The sequence below is a fragment of the Microchirus variegatus genome (genome assembly GCF_963457635.1).
Source record: "Microchirus variegatus genome assembly, chromosome: 2".
NCBI lineage: Eukaryota > Metazoa > Chordata > Actinopteri > Pleuronectiformes > Soleidae > Microchirus > Microchirus variegatus.
The window spans coordinates 41,249,583-41,271,397 of record NC_139803.1 but is presented as its reverse complement, the minus strand read 5'-3'; the positions used below and the strand labels follow the sequence as shown (position 1 = coordinate 41,271,397).

General features: G+C 41.2%; 1 protein-coding gene across 1 annotated transcript in view; it reads right to left on the bottom strand.

The window, feature by feature from the left end:
- actn3b (actinin alpha 3b) overlaps positions 1-19,209 on the bottom strand; it is a 33,893-nt gene extending 14,684 nt beyond the window's left edge. Inside the window, exon 1 of the mRNA XM_083909583.1 lies at positions 18,835-19,209. Within this exon, the coding sequence (XP_083765709.1) occupies positions 18,835-18,969 (135 nt within the window). The 5' untranslated portion in view covers positions 18,970-19,209. The remainder of the gene's footprint in view (positions 1-18,834) is intronic.
- Between the last annotated feature and the right edge of the window lie 2,606 nt (positions 19,210-21,815).

Below are 21,815 nucleotides of genomic sequence, written 5' to 3'. Positions count from 1 at the left end.
TTTGCTGTCCACTTCACTTAGTGACCTTGTTAATACAGTAGCTGCTGACAGTGAGAGCGCGCTCACATATACTGTTTGACATTTATGTCGGTGCCGCAGCTGCTGTTGGTTCTGTGCTAAAACTCAAACTGACTCCTGCCTCACATCGTTAGTTACTTAAACTAAGTTTATTCTCGGGCAGCAACGACTCAATTACTCGTCAACCATTATGCTAATCTATCAATTGATTAGACCGTTGTATTTCATCGTTGTTCCGTCATTAAGACGACGTTTCCACAAGAGATAAAGTGTCGTACAGCTCCCGAGTATTTCCCTGAGTGGCGTCTGGCCACTCAAGCTGATTGGCCGTCGTGTTATCATCGCTTCTTCGCAAAAGTTGACAAATTTAAACTCGAGCGTCATACGCTATGGGTACGACTTTGTATGTAAAGTTCGGTGTGAACACAGCACAAGGACTACAACAATGCTAAATAGGCTGCTACGCATTTGTTTATTAATTTTGCTCAAGGAAGAAAATGTATGAAGAGTATGAACATTTTTTTAATTTCACTACAGAAGAGACTAAATGAGTTAAAAATATATATATACAGTATATAAGTTATCGGTGGTATCTACTTTAGCAACGTTTATACCTTTTTGTACACAAGTTACAGAGATGGATGGGGAATGCTAACAGCAGTAACGGCCCAAAAGTTAGCCAAAATACGTTGTCAAGAACAGCGGCAAGCATCAAAGTGAATAAGTTGCATTTCAGAATGTGTGTTTGAAACAACAGCAGCAAAAAACACTAATGTCATACCTAGGTATCTTTTGTTTGAATATTGATGCTAATGGTAGCAACAGCCAGGTAGTTAGCCAAAAGACAGAAGTGTACCACCACTTCAGCATTTAAAACTATTTGTGTGCGAGTTGTAAAGAAATGTGGGGAATGCTAACAACACCGATAGCAACAGGAAGTATACAGGGAGAAAAAACGGCTGGTACGACGTAAATGAATTACTAATAACTATGCATTTTCAGCCAATTGGTTAACCAAAACACTGGTGACTTTAGCTTTAAATGAGCTAATTACAACAAAAACATTCATAACATGAAGATGTAACTTCATAATCTGGGAGTTTGAAGTTTCCGGACGCGAGGAAAACGTATGAGAATGAAAACCATTCATGAATCCATGTTTCCCTGTAGCCCTCTTATGTTCTTTCACAACGTTAAGTCTGTTTTCGCAGAATCTACGCAACGATTCCAGCGTGCGAGTGTTGTGTCGAGCATTTTGTGCGAGTAGGTGCTACACATTTTCGGAAACTAAACTCTATATTAGTTGATGCTGCTGCTGCTGCTGCTGCTGCTGCTGCTGAGCGTAATGGGCAGAATGCAGACAGTGATGTAAATGGCTCTCAGCCGCTGAGTGCTTGCTTTTCTCCGGGCTGGAAAAGTGCCTAATGGAAGCGGTCGCGTACGTCAGCCGGGGACAGTCGAGTCGGTTCCATCAATCCAATCAATCAGTCGCTGTCGAGTGGTTATTTTTGAGGAGCTTTTGTTGTATTTTAGCGTCAAACGTTGGATACGTGAGCGCTCAAACTTGACTGTGTGTGTGTGTGCGTGTGTGTGTGTGTGTGTGTGTGCGCGTGCGTGCGTGTGTTAGTGTGCTGCCACTGTGGAGCCAAAAGTTTGCCAGGGTTTGGAGAGTGTGTGGGTGGAGAAGCAGAATAAGAACATGAGCTGAATAACTAACTACAGATGATGGTGTGGGTGGAGGCAGAGACTGAGCGCACGCACACACACACACATACAGAGAATGGGATGTATAAATTAGCAGTGAAACAGGGCTTGTGCTCAGTGGGTGACAGCATTAATTTTACATTACAGCAGAGGACATTAAGCTAGGTAGAAAATGTCCAACAGCGTGTGTGTGTGTGTGTGTGGGTGAAACTGCATGAGCTTCCATGTCTGACATGTGCACTGGAGTGTGTCTGCAGATCCACGTCCACGGAGGACGGAAGAAGGAAAACACCAGAGACAAGAAAATGGTGCCACTCACTGACAGACAGAGGATAGTCAGGAAAGAATATATGATTTTATTTATTTTGCGTTTGACTCAAAAAATAAACTTCTATTCAATTTTTTTGGTTTAGTTTTTGGACAGAAATCATATTAATAATTTAAAAGCAAATACAGTGTCTTCGTTCTGCTCGTTTCCTGCTCTTTGTGATTGATAAAGTCGACTGTTATGAGCCGTTCCAGTGGTTGTGAGAACATGTTGAGCTCTCAAAGTAACACCGTTATCACCAAATATGAAACAGTGGTGGAAATAATCCCCTCAGATGATTCCTCCACCAAAATATAACTGTTCATGACAACATATTATACAAAAATTCAAGAATCAGTTAGTGACCAACACTAATGGTACAGGAAATGGCTCATCAAAAACAAAAAAACTGAATTATAATAGAGTTTTAGTGACTTTTAGCAAAGCAATTATCAATTTGTAATAATTGGTTTGGATTATTAAACAATATACCACTGTCGTTTATTTAAAAAAATTGAAAATATACACTTGTAAAAAATAGCATATTCACAGGTACATGTATTTAAATAGTTTACACTACTTTTACATGACTTTACATTGATACTTTACTAAATTTTAGGTCAATATTGTCCCTTTTTTACACTCACGAACAACTGAAAATACCAGATCATTCACAAATAAGGAAGTACTTTTATAAAATATCACTTTTTGCACTCAACAGCAACTTTACACAATTCAAATGTATTTGTATTACGATTGTTTCCATTTCACACTCGTTTACACTAACGCTTTTTGGTAATTATTGATCATTTACTTTAATTCTGAGATATTAAAACAATTAAACTTAACACAATGCTGAGGTATTGTGTATTAATTAACTTTGCTACATTCTACCTTGCTTTTTTTTTACACACTAATGCATGAGTAATAATAAACAACTAAACTCTATTTTAAGATAATATAAAGTCATTTTGACTTTAATTTGTAAATTTTTGTATACAATGTTTGCTTCAGCAGTGGCTAAATGACCCATTGTCATGACTGTTAAAACACTATGATTTTTCTCTATTTGAAGGCCAAAGAAAAAGCGGCTGGTGGAACGACAGAGAGCGGCAGTGGAGTGGTGAAGTGAGAGGAGTGACAGGAATGCCCAGGCTCTGGTGTAATTTGATGTACGGCTTTAGAGAGAAGACGAGGCCGTCTGTGCAGCCGGCCCACGGCCCAGCAGGTGCTCGTCTCCTTTGCCACGCATGACCAAATTTAGACCGACTCCTAATCCAGAGCACAGAGGCCACCGGGCCAAGCCAGAGAGGAGAAGGTGTGTGACGGAGGTAGAGGAGCTGCAGGAGGAGGAGGAGGAGTGGGGGCTAAATTAAGGAGAGGAGGAGGAGAACAAACTGAGGTGGGAGGGCCGAAAAGAGGGCGGTGGCCGAGGCTAAATCGGGTTGCTATGGGACACCACCGGACAGCTGAGAAGGCAGGATTCCTGAGGTGAACTGTAAAGTGTCCAAGACGGACAGAGGAGGAGGAGGAGGAGGAGGAGGTGGTGGAGGAGAAAATGAGCAGATAAAAAATAATGAACCAGAGAAAGTGTCGGAAACACGAGGAGAGTGACACATTGCAACATCAAAGCGGATCGGATCGAAGCGACAGATGGAAAAAGAAATGATAAAAAAATCTCATTTTGCTGCCCACACAAACAGTGAATTATCTGCTATTTATTCAAAACTTAGTCGTCTGAATGTGTGCACTGTAAAACCGAAATGAGATGAGCTTGATTTAAATCTACTTGAGTTTAAGTAAATACACGTGTTAGCCTAAGGATTTACTTCCTTTATATCTGCGAGTTGACTTTACTCAAGATTAATATCTGATCTATTTGCTTATTTTTCCGGTCTCTCGCCGTCCCACCTGCAGTACCGCCACAGCCCACACTTTGAGAATCGCTGCTCTACATAATCCCAAATTCATTAAGTGCGAAACGGAGCACATTAAAAACCAATTATGTGTCATACCTGTGACGGTCAGAGGAGGTATTATTTCTTTACTGCTCTGCCTTTGTACAGCTCTATTATCTCACCCCCCCCCCCGGGTTACTTTTAAAGCCTGTGGTGATCTACAAAGTCCAGCGGCATGAAGTCACTCTGCAGCCTCCTCCGTCTGTCCACACCTGTCAGTCTAGCCCGGCTCAGCTCGGCTCAGCTCACAGTCTTTATTTCTTTTACAGGTCCCTTCTTGTAAAATGAGGTCACGGTAGGCCAGCTGAATGCCTGTCATGACTGTGACTCCCCAAGGAGGAGAGTGGGGGGGGGGGGATCAGGGTATGCAGAGCAGAGCCTCCATACAGCTGACATACATCGAAACAGGCTCCTCATAATGTCGACGAGCTCGGCCGTCCGTCAAAGACACTGACGCAACCGGGCTTCGGCCTGGAAATTACTGCCGTCCGCCTCAGAGGGGAAACCACGAGCAGGATTTACTTTGTGAACAGGCCTGACCCAAACACTGCACTTCACATTTTATCCCCACAGCGCAACGACACCGACACTGAAACACTTTGGACGCATAATATTACTGTTATGTGTGATTTCCAAAAGGTCCTTCACTTTTAACTGTAATATACAATACAGGGAAGATCCTAGGGGTAGAAACCAAATCAAATAACCATGATTTGGTTTCCATGGCCTTATAATAAACGTATTTCTACATTCGAAGGTCACAAGGGCAGAACAATAACAGGCTTATATAAGAAACAAACAACCAGAAAACGAGTGTTTTCTTATTTGTTTTCCCGGTAAATCGGTCGTACTGTTCCAACTTTTACCCGTGAACACCGGTGTTATCCATCGATATTGCTAAAAGTGGCTAGCGCGAGACACGCAAGCCTCCGTGTTTTCCCCCGACTTCTCAACGGTAACGCGGTTAACTCTTGAGGTGACAACATTGCGATATTTTGCTTTATGATATACCAATTTAGAGACAAGTATCACATTTTTAACATAAAATGTTATGTTTTGTGGATTAGCATTAAAAAATCCATTGACATTTCAGTCCACTAGAGGGTGCCAAGTGCTTTCTCTCACGATAATAACATCGTCGTATTGTCGTATTGTGGTGTCTCTGGTGATTACCACCCCTACCGCTGCACGCAGACACAAAATGGCGTCCACATCATGCCCTCTGTTGTGTTAGTCTAACACACACACTCACACATGCTCTTCAAATAGAATCTGTATAACACAGAAACAAAACATCACACCTCACACTTCCTAATTAGACGAAGAATTATGACTCTAATTTGCACCTGACAGATTTGCACTGTTCTCTCTCGCCGAGTCGATTTATTTAGAAAACTCTACATTAGCCGACTTCACCGATTTGCACCCTGTGTCAAAAACAGTGGATCTAATTAGGGAAAGTGTTTATTGGCACCATGGCACGATATGTCATCCGGCACTTGATTCTCTCGATGCACTACAATCCACACTGTAAACGTGTACAGTATTGACCAAACTTCATTACTGAACAACGTTCCAATCTACATTTTTATGTCTGCACTGCAATGCAATTACATACAGTATTTTCAATGAAAAATAATGCATTAAAAAACAGGTCATCAAAGCACGGCAAAAATTCAACTGTACAGTATGTGATATGATGATATTCCATTATATTTGTACCAAGCATTATACAATAATGTACAATGACAATACAATGTTAGATTGTGCTGTAACATGACTAAAATACCACAGCTGTGTATTTGTACAAATTGTGTCTCTTAACTATAATATAAAACAGCTATTTATGTCTCACTGATGGTGTAAAAATACTTGACGTGAACGCGATTGACTCCCGTTCCACCTCTCTGTCACACACCTGTTCACCGCGCACACACACACATAAACAAATCACAGGCCGTTCACATGCTCGGGCAGAGTCCACAAAAAATAGCCGTCACATAAAAACACAGTGGTGTTCTTTTATTTTTAAGGTCGCTATGTTTGTGATGCGCAAGGACGCACGCGTTTAAACTTGGACCGAGTTATGATCGTAAACGTGCGCATGCAGATAATAGTTTCCAAAGGTAAATCTATAAATCTATTAATACAATGATTCTAAATCACACATTAGATAATGTAAGCCTACGTTAAGCACTGACATGAAGGATGCAGATTCCAATGTCAACAAACCAACACCAACGATGATATCACATTGATATCATTAGTAGCCAAAACCGATCCAGCCACAATCCGCCATTTTCACAACAATAACGCTGCAAATGAATAACAAACACTCTGCACAGAGAGCGTGCCGGACGTCACGTGACCCAGTTTGTTTACGCAGCCATGTTGGCAGGAAAAGCTTCTGCAAATGTTAACCGTACCATCAGTTAGTGAGTTCACTGCGCACTTTTAATCCACAAAAGTAAAGTAGTTATCGCAGAACTTTTTCTCAACTTCTCTGGAGAACGCTTACACGTTTCGCAAAATAAAAGCATGTACAAATAAAAATAAAACATTGAAGCTAGGTCTTCTGTGCTCGCTCCAAGCACGTGTGATGGCAGCGAACCAACGTTGCCGTCTCTCAGGATCTTTGAGAACACGACAGCTATCCACCATCTTCACTTTTACAGCCAGTGAAGAGTCAGGTTGCCTGACATGTTTACCGTATGTTTCCTGGTAAATACGTCGAAGGATTTGAACAGCAATGCGTCGTCAGCTACTAGAACAACCATCCATTATCTACCGCTTTATCCTCCACCAGAGGGTCTCGGGGGGGGGTGCTGTGCCTATCTCCGCTGACATTGGGCGATAGGCGGGGTACACCATGGACACCTCGCCAGTCCATCGCAGGGCCACATATAGAGACAAACAACCATTCACTCACACTCTCACACCTACGGTCAATTTAGAGTCACCAATTCACCTAATCCCCATATCGCATGTTTTTGGACTGTGGGAGGAAGCCGGAGAACCCGGAGAAAACCCACGCACACACGGAGAGAACGTGCAAACTCCTCGCAGAAAGGCCCTTGTTCCGAAGTTGTTGAGACATGTATACACCTTAAGCCGTTTCGGTGTGCATGTAAACACACTCAATGTCGAAAGCGTTGACTGCCGCTTCCCGAACCCCAAATATCCTGTTTTGTCCACAAACCAAAATATATAACCTTTGTTATACAGAGCAAAGAACCCTGAATATTTTCACCTTTAAGAAGCAGAAAGACGAAGATTCGTTGCAGTATCACGTTGGCTCATCTCTACTGAAACACTGTAATAACGTGCTGTTTGAATGGAGGAAAAAGGGAAGGAATTTAATCTACTCAAAAAGATGTAATACCCCAGGCCTACACACAATATAAACAGCTGACTGTGTATCCACCGCGGCGCTGACGACATTATTTCTACCACCTTCAAACCACCGTGTTTGTTTCTGTTTCTGACATCACGGCGTTGCATCAGGGCTCTCCTGTAAACAACCGACGGCTAGAATTCCTCCCCAGCCAATAAAGTGACAGGACGGAGAGAGAGAGAGAGAGCGAGGAGGTAAGAGGAGTTACGACACACGACAGGTGTCGCCGACATTTAGGAACCCCCCCCTCCCTCCCCCTCGGCCGACTCTTTAAATATCCACTCCCTCGTCAAAAAGACTCGGAGCCCTGAACTTGGGTGCCACGGGGGACGATTTAGGACAAAGACATAAGAGTTAATCCTCTCATCACCCAAACACACACCTCTAATAACCAACCTGAACTCTTCTGCCCTCGCGGACACGCACACATTATCCTTAAAACAACAGGACAGCTACGTCGCTAAACTGCTGCAACTGCTGCTTGTGGCTCAATGAGGTATTAGCATAAGGTGTTTGTTTACCCACGTTAGCCATTATCCTTTAAAAATATATCAAATAAATCAATCAACTCTTGATTTTCTTTTACTTTAGTCTTACACTGATATATATTGATATATATCACTGTTTAAGCTAATAAATAAGATGTTTAACAGTTCTAGCTGGAGGTGGATTTATTATTTGGGCCGTTATTTGCCATTTATTGGCCAATTATAACAAATTTGTTAATTTCACGACTTTAATCCAAACGTTTTGTTTTTTGATTGCCTGTTTCATGCAATTCATATGTAGTTTATACATTATTTTTCACTGAAAATACTGTATAATTCATTTAGAGAAACTGTATCGGTCGACCTCTAGTTCTAGCTTCTCAAATTTGACTACTTTTACATCATATTATTCAACATGTTAGTTGAAGAAATTAAGCTATTTCAGAAAACAGTACCTGGCCTTTCACGAAAAAATTATAATGTGCTATTACTCTGTGCTATTTAATGTCTAATATGTATTTCTATAACTGCTGTAGGCACAAAAGGAGGCAAATGAGCCTGTTTAAAAAGTGCAGCATTTTATAGCATAAATCCCTCTATTTAGGTCACTTGTTGGTGTATTCAATTTCAGGTGAGGACAAAAATAAGTAAATTATCATATCCAGTCTAAATCTAGGTGACTATTATGGGAAGTGTCGTCTCAAGTTACATTTTCAGCAGTTTGGCGTGTGAGTGAATCGTTTCCCGACATCATTTCTTTTTTTTTAAAGCAGCGTTCCTTTTCCTGGTCGAATCTCTGAAGGATTAACGGGCTCAAACCCGGGAGACCAGCTGTGCTCCAGAGGAAAGGCCCGAGTCCAAACCGACAGGATTTAGATCTGTGTTCGGAGGATAAAGGGCCTAGGACACCTCGACTCGTCAAAGTGAATGTGTGTGTGTGTGCCAGATGCCAGGGAGATTGACTGTGGGCAAGGGGGGAGAACAGGTGCAGCAGGTGGTCAAAGATGGCGTCCATCGACCACCCACAGGCCCTCGGGCTGAAATTATATTTTGTATTTGTGTTATAGTAGAATTTTGCCATATTTTTGGGCAAGTTCATCGTTTCCGAAACACGCAAATACCCTTAATTTAACATTAAAAAGCCCAAAAAAATAAAGCAGGTATTATTTAACTGTATTTTAGGCATTTAATACAGATCATAAACAGTAGATATTTCAATTTAGAGGGTATTCACAGTGTGATGTCACTCTTCTTTGACAACAACAAACATCTCCAAAGAAAACTCAGCGAAACAACCTGTGTGCAGCTTTATATCGCAATATATATCTCGTATCACAATGTTATTTATAAGCCAGACACACTGCCGATAAATACATAAATAATAGGGCTGCAAGGATTATTCGATTAATAAGTTTGGGTGGGCTTGTTTTGTATAATTGAAGCTAGCTTTCTGATTTATCAACTTCTTAAACGTGAATATTTTCTGGTTTCTTTGCTCCATCTAACAAAGAAATCAGTAAAACTGAATAATTGTGGCTCAAGAACATTTGAGAACATCATAATTTCCAAATCTGATCAAAATTTCCCCCATTTTCTGTACTCGGTTTATCAATTTACTGATATTTACTCTGTTTACAAACCAGACGTGAGCTGAAAAAACCTGCAGCATTTTACTGTGGGGAAAAAAAGTTTGATTTTTAACTCGCAGCACACAAACAGGCAACAACAACAACACGCTGGGTGTCACTGCGACCTAAGAAATAACAAACGGACTAGTGGCGTCAAGCGGAGATACCGCCCTGACAATTCTGCGCGACGTCGCGCCCGAAGCCAGGTGCTCCGTTTCATGTTCCGCACGCAGCTCGAATCCCTGGGCGACTGGAGGTAGCGGATGGCTAACCTGGTTCAGTCAATCACTTGTTGTTGTGACACGGCCATCTGTCTGTCTGCACAGTCACTTTAATTGCCCGGGCTCAGTGTGAGGATACATTGTGTCCCGCTCTGCTCCATTACGCCGACTTGCATTGTGTTCCGCGGAGCTGCCGCAGCTTGAAATGCCAGCCAAAGATTTGACAAAGTGCCTCTCCAGCCGCGACTGTGTCTGCGCGTGTGCAGATGTTCCAGGTCACGGCGACACGTTTCTGTCTTAAAATAAGCAAATCAAATGTTTCTTTGACTCGATGTTATTATGTGACTTTAACACAGGATGATTTCAGAGCAGATTTAAATTGCCTGGCAGCGGTGATGGATTACATGATGCAGTAATAGGCCCGACATTTTGACAGGTCACAGTGGGAGAAGCTCAGGTCAATGAAAGTAATGATGGCTAGTTCCATTTCAGAGGTGCATGCTAGGTCACTGTCGCACTGTCCTGACAACATGAACTGAACACTGCCATTAGCAATGTTATAACTAGCAGGTGTGCAGCAACAAACCCAATTTATTCAGCCCATGTGCGACAACTTCCTGTTGTTCTTATGGCCCTTTTTAATGCTAGCTCAGTAGTAACAATTGTTCAAATGTTTACTTAATTTTCCTTTGAATATCTTTAGAAATTAGATTTTTGGAATTAAGGTTTTTGTGATTCCATTGTGTTAGAGAAAAACATCACAAATCTTGACCTTATTCATCAAATTTAAGTACATGTTATGAGTGTGAGATTACCAAAATTAGTCGGCTAACAATTCACCTTAACTGTATCAAATTACGTGGCTGCCTAATCTGCCATTAAGGACGACAAAGTAAGTCGACAAACAACCAAAGTCCTTAAGATTTATTCCTTGGGCATCACAAATATCGGATAATCCACGAATCCACTGCTGCGATATTTAGCCAACAGAGCCTCAGAACTACGCTGCCTGACTTGCTGCTAATCAAGTGTGACTTCGCAAACAGGCCAACAACCTTTGAAGTCATTATTTCATGTCACTGTGACTCCTAAGTTTGTGTGCATTAACCCCGTTTTCCTGCACACTCTGCACAGACTCACACCATCGCTCACACGGATGCGAGTCTTCATCCTGTTTCTCGTTACAAAATTGAACAGATTAATTGAGCGACTGCGTGATCGATGGCGGGGGATGGAGGTGAGCGCAGCTCCATGGTCGGCGGCGGCGGCGGCAGCAGCAGCATGCAGGCCGGTCTTTTGTCGTTTAATGAGTTCTGGACTCTGAGACTGACGATGAGGGAGATAAATTGGTGTAAGTGGTTGTCGGAGGATTTATGACTGCGGCAGGCCTGAGGAGGAGAACGGGATGTGAGCGCTGGGAGGAGGAAGAGAGAAGGAGGGGGGAGACTGTGTCTAATTTCAGAAGGTGCTGGTTCTTTCTCTAAAATAAGAGGGCAAAAAATGTCCAGGCAGATCTGGAGTCAGCTCGTTCCGCCTTCCCGGGAACCTTGACCATGAGAACCTGCGTATGTTTGAAAGCGATCTAAGTCTGTCTACAGTACGACATGCCACCCGGCCACATTTCTCTGCGTCCATTTAGCCAAAAGAGCAAGTCACCATCATCAACCACAAAAAGGTCAGACATTTAGTCGGATGATCTTACACCTCTGATTTCATTTCGTTATTTCTAGGTTCTTAGACCGAAGTGACTCCAGATCGACCATGTGACCGCTGTCGCGTCATTCAGGAAGTCCACCAGCTGTGGGAGCTGCCGCCCCCCTCAGGCACGTCGGGTTTAACAGCTAATGAACGCCTTTCGCACGCGAAACGCCTCGGACGATTTAGGGAGAAGACGTAACATTGCATCGCTGGAATAGGTGAAGTCAAAAATGCCGATTATCTGCTCACACTGCAGCTTCTTAAACCATTACAAAGCACATAATGATATCCTCATGACCTCAGACCTATTATAGGAGACCTATCATCTCAGCAGACTCCCAACTGACGACTGTAACTTCTGCCACCGCCGAAACTATAAATATCCAGCGCACACAGCCAACATTCAGCCCCAACGTTATGAGCTTATCCAAGGGCAAAATGATGGGTTCGACGTTCAGTTTGTGTCATTACGGCAGGAAGCTTAATGATGCAGCATTCGAGTCTGAGACCATTAGGAAGCAGAGGTGATTCTGTAGGTGTTCAGTCGCGCTTTAGCTGTGCATCATTTGCCACTGAGGTCATAGGGCTGTTAAGTCGCGGATCTCGACCCTGCAGAATAACAAATAAAACCGAGTGGGTTTGAATAACGACAAGTTTGGCTTTAGTTAGTTTCCAAAGGTGCATGAAAGGAACACAACTGTCAAGTTGGGTCATTTCCCGTGACTGATCCGACCTTTTATTCGATTTGCGGGCCCACGGGGTTGCTCCGATCGGATCAAGATGGCCGCCCTCACAGCCCATCAATCATCATTTATGCTTTCGCTCGGTAGAATATGACATCGCCGGCGTATCGTGTGTCCGCTTTCGCCGTCTCGACACTCTGCGAGACCCAAACCTCAAACGTCGCTGAAAACACGCGATTTAACGATTAGCGAATAAAATACACACTGTATGACGTATATGTCACGCTCACACATACCCGCACACAGACACACACTCCTCAGCCCTTCTTGCGGCCTCCCAGGGCTCCTGCGGCTGCACTAAGGCAGTTTATAGAAGCCTCCCTACATGGACACGGCTTCTGGAATAGCAACTGCTATTCGATCTGACTGCGACTTCTCTCACCTCTCCACTTACGTTCAGCCCTCAAACACATGCGTCTCTATATGTATCGCACACAAAACGTATACAGTAGACGGAACTAATCCCATTATTATTTTGAAACAATTCACCTGGAATGAACTTTAACCTCAAGGTTAAGATTCAATTGGTGTTTTAAGTTTATGCCCCATAAAGGAATATTGAAAGTCATAAAGAGTAAGATTTATTTAGAAAATTGAATAAATATAAAAAGTACATGTTTTTTTGCAAACTTTTACACTTGATTTGTCAGTTTTGTTCTATTCTAAAGTCTAAAAAAAAAATATTTATACGCTAACATAAAATAAAATGCGCTTCTTCTTTTATTGGTGTCCTTCAAAGACAGTCAGAGAAAAACCGCCGAGTGAAATAGAGATCAGCTCATTAGGGAAACTGTTCCTGCTCTTGGATCACATGACCATGAATCATGGGAGGGTATCTAAGATGCCCCCCATCCCCCCCCCCCACCCTCTTCGTCTCGCTCAGTTGCATTATGGGATTACAGACTGTAGTCTGTTGCTGTTAGAGCGTTAATAGTCACTTCAAAAATACCATTATTAACAGTCACAATTAGAACTAAAATGTCCTTTTTTTCCTCCACTTAGATTAAAATCATATAAAAGAGTGATGGGCCGATAACCTATACTAACTACGGAGGTCTCTTCTGTAGTGAAATTCACTCACTCATCTGACCTTTTCTTCATTGTATAAAATGAAGAAACATGAAAAAATAACGATTATATTGGGCTCTTTTTGGGAAATATTGTACTGTACTGTACAAATACTCACCAACTATCGTTTTTTTATAGCATTCAATGTTTTCAAACTTTCAACTAATTCAAACTAATGTTACAAATAAACATTAAACTTTTTGTAGATTAGCATAAAAAAATCAATTGGCATTTCAGTCCACTAGATGGTGCCAAGTGCTCGCTGTTGTGTGGTATATCGCAATACATGATTTTGCAAATACTCGTATCGTGACTTACATATCGTATAGAGGTGTATCTGGTGATTCCCACCCCTACTAGCAGCTCACTCAGCCAACTGTTTTGGTCGTAAGTCACAACGCAGGAGCTTCACGTGTTTGCTAATATCCAGTAAGACATTTTAAAGCCAACACGGACATCAAGACAGCAATATCAGATAAGATGAGAGATCAAATTTCAATGCTGCATTAATATTTGAACTGTGAAGGGAACATGAAAATTAATTATCACCGGCCACGTGGTGTCAAATGTGATGATTCGAGTCACTTCCTTTCAGAAACGAGCCACGAGTTAAGCTACGAAGATGAGAAAAGTACAAAGACTGTCGTGTTGCCATGACTACACCATTGTGACGTGCACCAAGTGTCAAAAAAACCACACACACAGTGGGTTTACTGAGTCTTTCTCTGGGCTGCTGTGAACCTTATTCATTATCAAGTGAAAAAGCCACTGTTTACGAAATTGAATTTCCATGATGTTCCCTAAATAGAGCCGACGTGTGTTTGATATTCTCAAAACATCAGGTAGGAGGCCGAATCAATGGCTGCTGTCTGGCTGCTGCACTAAAGGCAGCGTTGTTAAAAGTGCAAAATGACATTAGGCGAGGATAGATTCGATCACGCAGCACATTACGTGTATGTTAGGTGCACTGGATAAATATCACCTTACTAAAAAAATAACAACTGAATGTAAAAAGGTAAAAAGCTCCTTTGGACACTTCATTAGTTTTGCCCTCAGGGGGATAGATAAGAATAATATAAAATTAAATTTGGTGAACGCATTAAATGACCTTTAACACTCAGGACAAACTAAGAATTATGCACCAGTCCCTTTTTCTATATTGATAAATACATATAATAGAGCTTTTTAACACATCTTTGTCCATTTTAATGTTGTTTCATAGCAAAGTTCAATCTTCAGTCTTGTTTTTGTGACTATAATTCAAACTTGGGACAATTTTGTCATCGACCCGGCGATAAATTTTCTTCTTTTTTTTTTACGCACGACAATAAACAACACTATTTTTAAAGTTCAGCGACAATATGCCAACTTGATCGTGTAATTTCCGAAGTGTTTGGTGCATGTGTTTATGGCGTTCCTGTGACTTAACACGTCAGCTGAGCATAAAGGGCTGTTTGTTATAAAAAAACTTATGTAATGTGTATTTATAGGTTATGGTTGCTAAGCATTAGCGCGGCTATGCAGTAAAAAGCTGTTCCACTTAGCCGTTTAGCAGCTGAGCTCTTAAATTTTTAATGTACTGAGATTTTCTACTTTAATATTCTTCGATATTTCGACACTTCATACGACCACAGATGTTTTGTCATTGGCAGAGCTAAACGCCGCTTTATCTACACATGTTCGGGATTATCGACGTGCCCAACGCGAGCGCACTCGTCCGCAGAGAGTTAATCTTTAAACGGCCATTGATCGCGCGGCGCTCTCCCGTCGATGTGTGCTCGTGTAAAGCCCTCTCCAGTCTGTCGGCTCAGCATCTGCGTGACGCAGACATCAATACGCTTTGGATCGTTCGTGGAAACATCTGCTTCTGTCCTCAACTGGCCCCCGAAAACTGCCTGACAAATGCCAGCGAGGGCCCCGTCTTATTACGATAGGATTACACTTACTTTGATAAAAGTAACGTGAATGTTGCCAAATCGCATCACTCCATCCCCTCATGCCTCGCTCCACCTGACACCCTTCCCTGGATGCAGCATCTGATTATTTTGCCAACTCGTATTAAATTAAATTCCCGCGCCATGAATCATGGAGCCAGCGATGTATAATACATATAGATATAGATATATATACGATTCAAATGCATACAGACACACCAGGCTAGGACTATTTCTAATGTCCGGTATCAGATTCGGCATCACAGTGTGTTGACAAACATTTTTACTACTGCGTCAAGTGTCGAGCCGCTTTTTCCACTGAATTTTCAAGGACAGAGGGCAGAACAGGTGGCGCGAGGACTTCCTTTCGTATTCATTACATTTCAAAATGATGCACGGGGTTATATTTACGGGCTGATATCAGCCCCTCAGGCTGGATCTTACATGCCGAGAAGAGCAACGGAGTACGGTGACCTACTCCCCCGGGAGGTTGAGAGGTGAAGACTAAAGAGGGAGGATGGGGAGGGGTCTAATTCATCATGTTACTTGATGAGAAGATTGACAGCATAAAAAAGTTTAGGAAAAGACAAAAAATACGACAAAGGGGTTGCATAAGGAAAAGGGAAAGTGGAAGTGTTTAGCGACAAGAAGAAAGCAAGAGATGAAGAAGAAGAAGAATAAGGACAGGGGGTGAAGTCAGAGCCGAGCAAGTCGAACGGTATTTTTAGGAAGATGTTTATTTGTGGGTCTGTGAAACCAACCCGGGGTGTATATCTACCAGCCTCTCTCTCTCTCTGTTACCATCTGTTGAGGTCTCTCAGCCTGTCACACTACCTCAGATTCAGGGAAGGAGACATTTTACACTGACAGAACAATTCTGCCACCAACATGCCTGTTTAAAAAAAATCATCTGTGATGTAATTCACCACAAAAGTGCAAATTAGATTAGGTTAGATTGTGGCAGGCTTGTTACAACAGCACATTCATAAGCTGAGATACGAGTTAAAATGTGTGCAAATGTATTGGCACGGCTGGGTTTAGTTAAATATAATTATTATTGACATTCGATCAATCCTAGACTCGGCCTAAACTACTTATATAGCGATAAATTAGACATATTTCATAGAAAAACAGCACACACACAACTGGATAATCCAATCAGGGTTTAAGACATTTCAAATACACCGTAATATTAACGTCTGTTTCGCTCAAGTAATGCACAGTGTTTACAAAACACGGCTAAAAACAAGTTAATAATACGCAAAAATAGAGGAACACAAAATTTCAGGAAGCTGCTTTTGCATTAGCAAACGTACGTCGCAAATATTTTCCCCCGCTTTTCCCAAATTCTACTCAATCAATGACAGCAGCAGAAAAAGAAGCGACTTCATTTATCGCATGTTCTTCTTGTTTACTTGTAGAATTCTTGTTTTTTGATTCCTCACGTTGACATTTTCTATATTTTCACCACACAAAACGAGCACAGGTTTATTTACGAGGAGTCAACTGATCAAAATACCGATAGTAACAATATTATTATATAATACCATGTATAACATACAATATTATTAGTGCTCGCTCAAATACATGAAAATACATTCATTCGATTGCATGACAGGTGTGTAAATTTGAGCTTTTTTCCACAACTACGCCTTATATTGTGTCCAGATTAACCTTAATATCATCAGTGTTTCTGATTTTTAACTTATATAAAAACATAATAGATGATATTTCACCATAACTGCAGCTTTAGAGCCACTGGAAATCTGTGTTTATGTACAGGGGCTCGTGAGGTCAACCAACATGGCGGCCATTCAGGCGAACGGCAAACTTGGCCAGGACAATACACGGCAGCCATTTTGAAAAATAAAATCGCAGTTATACAAAAAACATCTGCGAAAAATAATAATAATAATAATGAATAACGGCTGCGGTCTATGTAGCGCCCCCAAGTGTCAGGATACATGTTAGCTCACATTCACGCTGTCCCCATTTATATAAACTGAACCGTTAATGTGATTAGCATTAGCCGTTTTTCCAGCTAAACGTTTCAAAATGGCTGCCGCGAAAAGAGCCCATTAATATCTTATTTCCCCTCCGCTCAAACAACGCGGTGTCAGAGTGGCTCATTTAATGTGATACACAGGCGTCGTTTAAAGCTTTTAAATGTTGTTTATGTCGTAATTTACCTTGATTGTTGTCCTTTAGCTGCAGCTGCTAATTAAACGATCCTGTTCAGCTCGCGACCAGGGCAGGGCAGGGCGGGGCGGGGCCAGACTGTAAGTTGCCTTGGCAACAGTTAGCCACTACACCCGGCTAGCTTAAAACGGCTAATAATATGAGGATAAAAACGGTGTTTTTGCCACATATTTTAATTTTTTCTTTTAACAGTTAAATCGTTTTTTTGTGGCTGGATATGTTGTTAATTTAGGTCAGGCACAAACATGGACGCATCAGGCACACAGAGACAGTCAGCTTCAATTATATGTTGATTAATTTAGCAAATAAATCTGAAAACAGTAGCAATGACATATTAGTGAAATAAATTACATATCAAACATACTGGTAATGGAAAAAATTGGCCACAAATTGTATAGGAGGACCAGTTATTATACCAGTAATTTTTTCTTGTAACAGTTAAATCGTTTTTTGGGGGGAGAGATATTGTTAATTTAGGTCAGGCACAAACATTGACGCATCATCAGGTACACAGAGACAGTCAGCTTCAATTATATGTTGATTAATAATAATTTAGCAAAGACATTTGAAAACTGCCTATTTTATTACAGTTTTAAGCAAAAATCAACCAAAATATATGTAATAAGGGTGCAAAAAAATGTGAATATTGGGTAAAATCTATTTCTGGAGTTTTATAATAATAAATAAATAAATTACATATCAAACGTACTGATAATGGAAATAATTGGCCACAAATTGTATTATGGAGGATCAGTTATTGTTATAATATATATTTTTTTACCTCAGTTGTGCAAGTTATTAACATTTTATTATTATTATTCATTAAATTATGCAGAAGCAGTTGATATGTAGTAAACCTGGGTGTGGGTTATTTGGGACTCTACACATAGACCAGTTTTGGTAACCCAGCCATGCCAACAACAGACTCATTATGTGATCTAAAATAGCCACTTTAAATAAAGAAAATGCCTTTGTTTTCTTCAGGTCGAGCGTTTACATGTGTTTTTAAACCCTGCTGCACGTTAGTTTCATGTTGTTAAAAGCGCACAAACATATATTTATGTAGATATATATGTGAATTTCTAAAGTTCTGAGGGAAATGAAGGCTGAAGACTGGGCAGGGTCGTATTATATTTAGACAGACTTCGCGGGGCAAGCGGGGGTAACTGAAAGACAACACTAAGATAGTTCCACGGCCTAAAATATCTGCGCGCACAGCTTCCAGCAGAAGTGCCAGGTGCAAGGACAGCGGCAGCGCAGATGTCCAGTTTCCTGTTAGGCTGTTTTCAAACTCCACACTCTCTCTATGGGACAGACTACTGATACACAACACAGTCCAAACTCTAGTGTTAATGTGCTGAAAAGCAAATTAAAAAAAGGATGAGGAGTTAACAGCGTGAGAGCATGTGGGTGAGTCTGTGCGTAATTACGCACGGCGGCACACGCTGCTCCAAAACCAGCTCCAGACCCTTACCTTCCGCTGCTGCTTCTCCCAGGCGGGGTCCAGCAGCAGGTCCCTGTCCCAGTCGTCCTCCTGGGTCATGTACGCTCCTTCAGAGGTGATCGTGTAGGAGTTGCTGTATGTGATATGGGTCTCGACAGCTGTCATGGTGCCGCCTCTGTCAGGACTTCTCAGGTCCCCCTCAGCTTATGGTGAAGAAAATAAATAAATAAATAAATACAACGAGCTTCAGTTGGGACCAACGACGCCGCGAGGACAAGAACCTCCTGGAGACAAAAGGGGGGGAGAGACAGTTGGGGACTCCACGGATGCGAGGTGCCTGTGCGGAGGTGGTGCTCCCACTACCAGAAGACCCTGCTGGCCGGTGTTCCTTTCCTGGTCAAAAGTGGCACACGTGACCGCACCCGAATAAGTATGGGAACCGATAGCTCGGGGTATCAGGTTCTGACCCTAAAAAGGCGTCAAGGGCGGGCTGGTGTCCCGCGAGCGGGGGCCCCGGGGCCTGTGAGTGGCCGGCGCGGACGCCAATTACGCCCCCCACCGGCAGCAGCCAGGTTTTTATGGGCCTGTGCGGTGGTGCACCTGTCGCTGTTAGTGATCCTCAGTGGCAAAAACCCAGAGCCATCCACCAAAAAAAAAAAAAAAAAAAAACAGAGATGAAAGAAGTAAATCTGACAAAAAAAAGGGTTAGAATTTTTTTTTATTAATAACTACTTTTATTGTTGTTATTGTGTGACTCCAGACAAAAGAGCTCCAGCTCCAGGTAAATGGATAGTTTTAACTGTCTGTTATGGAATGGCTAACAATACAGGGCAATAACAACATGATAATAATAGATAATAATAAGAAAATGGTAAGATATGGCACAATATGGTAAGATAAGATCAAATAAGATATGATAATTGTAAGAAAATAATAAGTAAATATATATAAATAGTAAAATATGGCAAAATATGGTAACCGTAACAAAATAAGAATAACAAAATAGTAAAATATGGCATAATATGGTAATATAATATATGGTCACAGTAATATAAGATAATTGTAAGAAAAGTTATATAAATAGTAAGATATACCATAGTACACCACGATAACATCAAACAAGATGAGATAATTGTAAGAAAATTATAAGAAAAAATATATATAAATAGTCAAAAATGGCGAAATACTGTTACAGTAATAGAATAAGAGTAAGAAAATAAGACAATAGAAAAAATAAGTAAGATATGGCATAATACAATAAAATAAGACCATAATAAAATAAGATAATTGTAAGAAAATATATATAAATAGTAAAATATGGTGAAATAGGGTTACAGTAATATACAATAACATAAGATAAGAGTAAGAAAATAGTAAGATATGGCATAATACGGTAAGATAATACATGGTCACAGTAATATGACATTAGATAATTGTAAGAAAATAATAAGAAAAGTTATATAAATAGTAAGATACCATATTATGGTGAGATAAGATACAGTTACAGTAATATACAATAATAGTAAGATATGGCTAGTCCAACGAAAGACACATTTTTATTGTCAGCGCAGCAGAATTACTGTAATGTTTGTTATTTATGATATAAAATATACAATTGCCACACAATAAAGTTGAAAATGTACGATTTAAGTCTTGTATTACCATAAAAATGCCATTCAACGCGTTGAACTATAGTGTTTAAGTGGTATTAAGTGAACAATAAAAGAGACGGAGGCATTAAAATGAGATAAAAAAAAACGTAATTTATTGGAGATTTGCATGCAAACGGATGGACAGTACACGTTCAAAGGCAAATATAGGCCACACACAAGCAGACGGTATCACTTTTGCATTGATGTCAGTCGGTGACGTGTGATTAAAACACAGTAAAACATGACGACATTCATCAGATCATAAAGAAATAACGACTCATTTGTCTTGAAATGAGGTCGGTGACGCAGTAACTCTGTCACTGAACTGCTGTACGTTGTAATTACTCTTTTTTTACGCTTCGTAAGCACAGCTCGGTCCATTAACCCAGTTGACGACTGACGACGCTAGCTGCTACAACGAGCCCGAGGGAATTTAACTGCGTTGATCACCGTCAACCGATCGTATAAATATAGATGTATAAAAAAGAAAGAAAGAATTGGACCACAGAAAAAGACGAGACATGGAACTCTACAGTCAGGATATTATACAAGCCAACGCTACAACACTTTATATACGAAATCATGTCGTTAGCCTTTCTCCAGTGTTCCTGAAACTTAACCCCGTTCTTACATAATCAACAATCACGAGCAGGTGACCATCGATACATAAAAGGCACTTGAAAAAAAACAAAAATATTGTACATTTCATCAAGACTATGCTAGGCTAGGTCTAAGGCCGGCAAACAATTACAGAAGGTTTCCGGCGGAGGATCTTAGCCTGGTGGGGGCTAGTTGACGGCCCGGTGTACGGTCCCTCAAAGGGTTCCGATCGGGCTAACACTTGCCCCACGAGTTGTTGGCGTACTGCTTTTACCTCTCGGTTTCACGCCCTCTTGAAACTATCTCCTGAAAGTTCTTGCCCACCTATCAGGTGTGGTATTTAGCCTTAGATTGAGAAAAACTTACTGTTTTATTTACTAGTTTAGTAGCTAATTTGGGGGGAGGGCGATTTCTACCGATATCGCTAGCATTCCTCATCCCAACAACGTTGAAGTCGGTCAGCCAGTCAAGTCAAGCGAACCGTTAGGCGTTATTGGAGTGTATTACGTACGCGCACCTTTTCCATCTGTTGTTGGAACATTATCAAGATTAATTCCCTACGGTGGTCATTTTTGACTCGGCAGTTGTACTTGGCGTGCAGACCTTGACGCAGTACGATGCAATATTAGACCGAACACTGGGGGAAGGCTAATGAATGAATGTGTTGTGTCGGATTCACGTTGCGTCCACACCCTGAGGTAAGGCTGAGGTACGACTCTACTGCTGGTGTTTCTGCCTGAAGGTCAAGCAGCGGTAGAG